This window comes from Gekko japonicus, unplaced genomic scaffold (genome assembly GCF_001447785.1).
Source record: "Gekko japonicus isolate JY-2015 unplaced genomic scaffold, Gekko_japonicus_V1.1 scaffold1155, whole genome shotgun sequence".
NCBI lineage: Eukaryota > Metazoa > Chordata > Lepidosauria > Squamata > Gekkonidae > Gekko > Gekko japonicus.
This window is the reverse complement of record NW_015166457.1, coordinates 550,317-559,092: the sequence shown is the minus strand read 5'-3', so window position 1 is coordinate 559,092 and position 8,776 is coordinate 550,317. Positions and strand designations below refer to the sequence as shown.

Here is an 8,776-nt window from a genome sequence, read left to right as displayed (position 1 = left end):
TTTTTTAAAAAAATATGTATAAATGACCTAATCTTGATTATCTGTGTACAGATTTTGTGGATTGTAAAGGTGAAAACTTGGAAAATAAATTTTCAAAAAAAAAAAGAAAAAGAAAATCGGGGACAGCACCATCAGGATCCTTAAAGACATCCCATTTGAAATAAGACAAAGGAGAAGGAAATACAAAGATTTAATCCTCTTTCTTCAAACAAACGCAATCAGCTATCAGGGGCTGTATGCAGAGGGCATAACCTTCAAACTTCAAGATAAAAAGGAAAAGATTGACTCTGTTTCCAAAGCTTGGGACTTTTTGAAAATCCAGTTGGGTGAGCAAGAGAAAGGCGATAAAGAGGACAGTAAGTCCAGTGGCGAGCTGGACTCGGGGTCTTCTGGAGAGGACTCTCTGTCAGAGAAGGGAGTAGCGGCTCCTAAAAGTCCTTATAAACTGCGAAGAAGACAGGATAAGAAGAAATGAAGGCTGAAGGACTCTGTATTGTGCCTTTGAAAAGGGTTGATTATAATGATATGCTCTGGGGTTTTTCTTTTCAACAGTTAATTTAAGATTTAAAAGTTATAATAGCAGACCTCACTAAGTTCAAAAAATTGTTAGCGAGTTTAGAACTGACTTTGTACTTAAGAGATTTTGAGGATCTCCTCTCTTGGGATTTTAGATAGTAGTGGGTTTTCTTTTCTTTATCCCTAATTGTAGTTCCCTTCCCTCATTTTCATTGTAGATTTGTAGTCTTTAGAAAAATGTAATTAAAAGAATCCCCTTCGGGGGCCCCAAAAAAATAGCAAAGGCACATTTCCCTAAGACCATTTCCTCTTCACCACCTTGCTCGGCTTCTCTAGGAAGCAGCTTGCTCATTTTAACTCTTTCAGTGCTGCAAAGGAGAAATGCTTCCTTCCATCCTCTCCATAAGGTGCCCATCCTCCCCACAAGGGTGGGGGATTGGAGTGGTGGCACTGCAGATGTGCTAGGGGGCACCACCCCATGTGCCCCCCCCCCTGGCTACAACCCTGGTTAGATAAATACAGGGCTTGGTGTAATCCACATAGTGATGACAACCAACCCAATCTTTTTGTGTATAGGGTTTTCCCCCCATGTATCTATTAGAAAGATAGGTTTTAATGCAGTAATCTTTCACTGATCTGCTATCAGTTACTTAGGGCTTTTAGGAGGAAAGTAGGATATATTTTAAAATCAAATGAATACAATAAATCCTATGTGCACATTTCGGACTAAGTCATAATTTATATGGACAATACTTAATACAGAGCCATATTCAAACATTTTACCTCAGTGGGTCTTCTAAGTAAAGGTCTATAGGGTCAAGCTGCAAATTACCTATAAGTAGTTTTGAGACTACAGCCTAATAATAACAACTGAAATCTTTATGTTGACATTACTTTATACAACTCTGTTCTACACTGCTTTTGTCATTTACAGCACAATCTTACGCCAAGTTACTCCAGTTCAAGGTCATTGATTTCAGTAGGCTTTGACTGGAATGACTCAGCATAGGACTGCATTGTTAGTTACTTATTTGGGCCATTTAATTGATAAATGACATACTGAATATGTTTAACTTTCCTGAGTCATTAGGAAGTTCAATGCTATTCAGTCTGAAATCAATGGCAAGATTTTCACCAACTTCCAAAAGCCCAGGATAAACCCATTAGCATGCATTAAAAGCAACCCAAGTCTTGTCCCCTCATTTTAAATGAGAGCCTGTATCTAGATTCTCTTTAAAACTTACAATACAATCAATGCCTTTTCCTCTGTAGCTCATTATCTTTGAGCCCTTGTTACTGATGCAGTCACTATTGAACTCCTATAGCCAAAGAGGGGGGAAATGGGCCTCAGAATCTAGTTCCAAAAAGGAGAAATCCCAATAGGTATCATAGCTCTGTTCTTAATTAATTATTTAACCACAGGGCATCATTTTAGGTTTCTGCTCAAATGGCACAGCTCACTGAATTCCATTTAAAAGTCATTCCTTTCCTCACCACAGTTCACGCTATAATTCAACAATAAAAAAAAAATCACTCTAGGGTGACACTTAGTACACAGGTTATTTTTCTTTAAACAGCTGAAAAGATTTCTTTTTCATTTTTCATACTCAGTTGAAATCAAACAAAAACAGATAGTTTTTCTTCCAGAGCTTCAGGTTGCATAATCCAGTGTTGGCTTGAATTTTATTAATGATGAGTAAGAGTATTAATAGCCTTCAGAATAATCTGACTCCATGGGTTTTATAGATGCAAAGCAAAGAAGCATGACAGAAACTAAAGTAGAAACCACTGAACCACAAAAATCTTTTACCATAAAAATATTTCATATAATCCACTTCTCAAAGAGATAAAATCCAATGTCTTTTGAGCACAAGACCCTTTCTGAGGTAAGTAACAAAACAGTCTTGAAAACTTTTTATACCAGTCTCCAAGGTGGCATTCCCATTCAAGCTTAGCGTCCATTTTCAAAATTTATACTTGAGGCACTGAAATACCACTGCACATATTCACATATGAATGGCCAGCAATCAAACCTGCATCAAGGCTACATTGTCAAGAGTCTTTAGGGATGGCTGTCATTGATTCTTTGAAACTAAAACCATCGGATGTATGACTGGAATCTGGTGGATTAGACAACACCTAATGGCTGCATCTGGATTGCAGACCACCATCTACTGACCCCTTTGCTGTTTTAAATAATTACTTCGGTTATTGTTCTTTATTTGTTTAAATATCTCGTGCTTGAAACACAAAACCTTGATTAAGCAACACAGATCTCCATGCAGAATAAGCTATTGCCCACATAGCTGGTGAGGATATGCACCTGCACCATGATGTTCATTGGGGCGTTATTAGTCTGGCTACCCATGACTGTTACAACATATGGGAATGGGCTATTTGCTGTTTTGTGTAATTAGAGCTATATTGGAATTTTATGTGGGTGGGAAAGTTATATATATTTTACTATTGCTTTTACACAGACTTTAAACAAACCAAGGCTATCAAAAAGATCACATTTTATTATGTCTTGATTGATACCTCTCCTTTACCAAGGGCTGACTCCTTAGTACAGACAAAATGGCAAATCTGTCTTTCTGCTTCCTTTCAAAGTCTGCAACTGTATATATATATATACCAGTGGTGTCTCCTTCACACATGAGCATTGTTATACAAAATAAGTGGTGCGGTATTCCTTCTGCTTTACTATATAACTTTTTCTAGGTATTAGTTACAACTCGACCGAATTTCACAGAGAAGAATATTTAGAGAGCAAATTTTGGCATATGGTGAATTCATAGCTCCATCCAGTTTGTTTTATGTTAGTTATTCTCAGTCACAAGGGTTGCCAGGAAGCATTTTGCATCTGCATTATTACAACTTTCTGGCCTAATTTACAAGAACCAAACTTTGCTTATCTCCAAGTGACAGGCTTCTGGCTCTGTACCTGTCTTCCACTCTGACACTTACTGCTGCCCAGCCTTCTGAATATGACTCTGGGTTCTGTTTCCGCTGCCAGCTCCTGACTTGGATCATTTCTGCCTGACAGCAAATGCCTTATCTTGTCTCTTTGGGTTTTTTTTATATTTATTCCTCCATGGGTCAACATCTGGCATTTGTTATTACAGGTATTAGTCAACATGTTGAATCAGCAATCACCTTCCAGTCTACAGATGGTACATAATACTATCAGAATCTTGTTGGCCAGACATTTATATTCACACACACAGAGGAAAGCACAAAGGACTACCCTTTGATACTTCAAATAATGCAGATAGCATTTACTGTTAAAACAGACATACCACATCCTAGTATTACTGTCATTTGACATGTCATAAATCCTTAGAATTCCATAAGGAAACTACCTGACCAGATTTTCATACAGATTAATTCTTCACTATTGACCTTTCCAGTGAGAAAGACATATAATTTGTTTTATACTTCACATAAGCACTGAAAAACTGTCTTCCAAGGCCACAAGAAATTCAGATGTGTATCTGTTAAACTCTTTTCATTATATAAAATGCAAATTCCTGGTCTTTATAACTGCAGAAAACTTTTGGGGGGAAAAGACTGAGGGTGCAATCATACGTACCAAAAGCGGTGGCAACGGTGCAATTCCCCCGCAGAGTAAAGGGGCGCGATCAGACAGACACAGCTGTCCAGCGTCCCAGAGTCGTCGGTGGGGTGTCATATTGTGCCACAGGAGCAAGGCAAAAAGCCACTGCGGAAAACCTTCTACTATCCAGAACTGCAGGGCGCACAGCCAGAAGTGTGATCGTGCAAATGTGCGTCATTTTAGCCCAGGGCAAACTGCCTCGCTTCCCGCCCGCATTTTCTCCCATGTGTGACCGCAGCCTGAGACATGTAGTGAAAGTATGTGTCTAATGTGCTGCTAGCTGTGTGTGACCATAAGGAGGCTTATTGTACCATCAGCAAAATATAGAACAAGTTCTTTAGACATCCAGCATACAGATGAAGAACTATGCCTTCAATCCTAGGCACAATTACTGGGGAGTAAGTCCTATGGAACTATGAATTTATTTTGAAAAAAATATACTCAGGTTCACACTGTTAGTTCCCTTGGATCATCTTCCTTATATACCCATAAAAACCTAAGACCATTAGTAATACACTCTCTCTCTATTTTTACCTGGAGTAGTGAATAGCTTGATGTCCAGCTATATTAAAATAAAAGTCAGTTGTATGTTTCATCTCATCAGTATGTCCAGAAACTTCAATCCAGTGCCCTATTGGGAGGCAATAAACTCCATCAACCAAGTTGCTTGGGTTATAAACACTGCATCGATCATGGTGAGGCCCATTGCCTGAAAAAAAAGAGTAACATACAAAATTCCAATATAATTTATGAGTAAAAAACAAAGTGTTTTGAATAGGTATAATTTCCATGCACTTATTTTTTATTATTATTTATTTATTTATTTACAAGCAGGGCTCAGGGCAGCTTACAACAGTATTAAACAGTCACGTACAACTACATTAAAAACAGTCCAATAAATAACAATAGGTTTAAAAAGTATATATACAATACTTAAGATGGTGGAAAATCCTAACTCCCTGGCCTCCCTGGGGGAGGGGCTATGAGGAATGAGGAACCACATGAGAGTGCCAGAAGTAGTCCCATCGCTGCCCTCAACCAAAAGCCCAGTGGAACATCTCTGCCTTACATGCCCTGTGGAAAGGTGGCAGCTCCCACAGGGCACAAATGTCTTCTGGCAGAGCGTTCCACCAGGCAGGGGCCAAAGCTGAAAAGGCCCTGGTCCTGGTTGAGGACAGCCAGACTTCTCTCAGGCCGGGAACCACCAGCAAGTTCTTATTTCCTGAGCATAGTATTCCAGGGGCATACTGGGAGAAGCGGTCCCGAAGATATATAGGTCCTTGTCCACTAAGAACCTTAAAGGACAAAACCAGAACCTTGAACCTGATTCGGTGCTCCACTGGAAGCCAGTGCAGCTCATGCAGCACTGGTTGAATATGTGCTGTACGAGGGGTTCCTTTAAGGACCTGCACCGCTGCATTTTGGACCAGTTGAAGCTTCCAAGTCAGGCACAGGGGCAAGCCCACGTAGAGCGAATTACAGTAATCCAGCCTGGAGGTGACCGTTGCATGGATTACTGTGGCTAGGCTGGGGCGAGACAAGTAGGGAACCAACTGCCTGACCTGGTAAAGTTGGGAAAATGCCAGGTTGTCAACCTTCGCAACCTGGGCTTCCATGGAGGAGGAATCCAGAGTTACGCCCAGGCTCCTGATGGTGTGTGCCGGTGATAGAGGCACACCCTCAAGAGTCAGGAGCTGGCAACCCAATCAAGCCTCCCTCCCACCCAGCCACAGAACCTCCATCTTTCTTGGATTCAGTTTCAGTTGACTTGGTTTTAACCATCTCACCACAGCCTCCAAGCCTTCGGCAAGATTCCCTGGAATGGTATCTGGCCGGTCACCCATCAACAGGTATAGCCAGGTGTCATCAGCATATTGATGGCATCCCAGCCCAAAACTCCACACTTGCTGGGCAAGGGGGTGCATATAGATGTTAAACAACATTGGGGAGAGAAGTGCCCCCTGAGGGAGCCCACATTCCAGTGGGTATCTTGAGGACCCTGTCCCTCCCTGCGCCACCCTCTGTCCCCAACCGTGGAGAAATGAGGTGAGCCATTGCAAGGCTGTCCCATGGATTCCAATGTCAACGAGATGGTGGGTCAGTAGTCAACTGTATCGAATGCTGCTGTGAGATCAAGTAGTATCAGCAGTGCTGACCTGCCTCGATCCAGCTGTCTGCAGAGATTGTCTGTGAGGGTGACCAATGCCGTCTCCATCCCGTGGCCGGGGCAGAAGCCTGATTGAAATGGATCCAACACTGAAGCATCCTCCAGAAATTTCTGGAGCTGTTCGGCCGCCACTCTTTCAATTACCTTACCCAGAAACGAGATTGGGCAGTTAATTGCTTGGATCCATAGGATCTGCATTTGGTTTTTTCAAGAGCGGAACAACCACAGCCTCCTTCAGCCCCCTGGGAAAGTCCCAAAACCCAGGGACAGGTTGATCATATCTCCGAGGGGGCCTCGTAACCTCTTGTTGCTGGCCTTCACCAGCTTTGAGGGGCATGGATCCAGGAGGCAAGTGGTCGGCCTAACAGCACCCAGAATTCTGGCTATATCGGCCTGGGACAGCCGACAGAAGGTGTCAAAAACTGAATCCAGAGACGGCCAAGGGGCCTCCAGTTCACATACTGTATCAATATTGGATGGGAGGTCGCGGCAGAGTAACGAAACTTTATCTGTGAAAAAGCTCACAAATGCCTCACAGCTTAAGGTCAAATTTCTAGTGACTACACATTTTTAGAAAATAACATGTCACCTGCTGTAGGAAAAATGTGGGGATCATCGAAATACAGGTAAAGTGTACTCTAAAAAAAAGCCCTAAATAAAAATGCTTTCTGTATGAATCCAAAGAAGAATTTAACTCTTTGAGATAGTGTTGCCAACTCTGGTTTGTGAAATACCTGGAGATTTGGGGGGTGAAGCCTGGGGAGAGGCAGGACCTCAGTGGGGCATAATTCCATAGAGTTTACCCTCCAAAGCAGCCATTTGTTCAAGGGGAACTGATCTCTGTTGCCTGGAGATCTATTCTAATTCCGGGAGGTCTCCAGGCCCCACCTGGAGGTTGGCAAAACTAACTTGAGAGTTAATTATCATATGTTAGCACCATACAGCACAATGAGGAATATTAAAGCCCATTCAAATAACTAAATTTCCCTAATTTGTACCACTTATGACTTGGAAATATATTCATAGATTTAACATTGTTGAGAACATGCAAAAGAAAAGCTCTTCTCTTTAACTGTCATCAGAACTCATCTGCTGATAAACTAACCATCACATTCAGAACCCTCTATTATTCAGAACCCTCTATTATTTATGCAGGATGTTGCCATACCACTGTCTTCTAAATATCCTTTGTCATGTACAATATTTTCCAAGATGTTCGTTACTCATAGTCCATCATGCTAGAGTACAGAGATTGTAAGAGCTCATGAAAAGATAAGTGTCATTATATGTTCTAAGTGAAATGACCTAAACACCAATAACCAGTCTGCACTAATTTTTCATCAGATGTTTCAACACCATAGCACAGATATAATTTATTAGTAGATTCCTTTCCTATTTCAGACATTAACAGTGCCATCTGCTGCATAAAAAATTGTGCGCCAGAATTTTGGCATCGTTCACTTTGAAAATTCATTGACCGAATTTGTTAACTCTGACATCAGATTTAGGAAGCGAAACACAGTCTTTCACAACATGTAAACATGTTGCTGATGAAAGAGGTAGTTAATTCCATTTGAGAATTGGGGGAGGGGGGAGATGAGATGTAGTGGAAGAGAATGATCCTACCAACCACACACATTTATGAAAACTAGAACAAATTTCAAGACTGGAGCAAAGGCTCTGTCCTATAATCATCCACTCAAGGCTAAATTCCACCAATTTTATTCATGAGAATATTTGTTTGGAATTATAGCTTCATTATAGTGAAATCCTATATAAAACCCTTAAAATCTCAAGGGATTATTGGTGCTTCAAGTATCACAATTTAGACAACAGCCTTTACAGTGGTGATTTCTGGATTCTAGAATTCCTCTCTTTATGCTACCCTTGCCTCATTGCCAAAGGTTTGTCTGTGCCACTAGTTCCCTACTTTTAGGAAACCTGTAAAATGTTCCTTTTTAGTGGCCTTTATATGATATCAATAAATGTTGCAATATCTTGGTTTATCATATGATTCTATTTATTTTATTTATTTACAAAATTTGTATCTTCCCTTTCTACCCGTATAAGGGCCACCAAGGCAACTAACATACAACATAAATGACATATATCTAATAGCGAAGGCGCCCCCTGCGTGCGGATATCTAAATCCGCACATTGGGGGCACCTGGGGGGCAGGGAGATTTTCCTGCACATCTGGGGCGATCACCAGATGTGCATAAAAATCTAAAAACTGTAAAAAACTATAGGGGGGATACTGAAATCCCCCAAAAAGTAAAAAAGTGTCACCTGCGCATGGGCAGGGAACGAGCTTGGAATGGCTTCGGCGGCGGTGGTGGAAGGGGAGGGGTGGTGGGAGAAGGCTTGGCTGACCGGCGAGGCCTTGCCGCCGCCACCAGTGGGGGAGGAAGGAGAAAGTTGGGCAGGCCGACAAGGCCACGCCACCAGGGGGAGGGAGGGAGGGAGGGAGGGAGGGG

General features: G+C 41.7%; 1 protein-coding gene across 1 annotated transcript in view; it reads right to left on the bottom strand.

The window, feature by feature from the left end:
* EPM2A (epilepsy, progressive myoclonus type 2A, Lafora disease (laforin)) overlaps positions 1–8,776 on the bottom strand; it is a 69,006-nt gene that overhangs the window by 31,848 nt on the left and 28,382 nt on the right. The window contains exon 2 of the mRNA XM_015412044.1: positions 4,667–4,841. Coding sequence (XP_015267530.1) covers positions 4,667–4,841 — 175 coding nt within the window. The remainder of the gene's footprint in view (positions 1–4,666; positions 4,842–8,776) is intronic.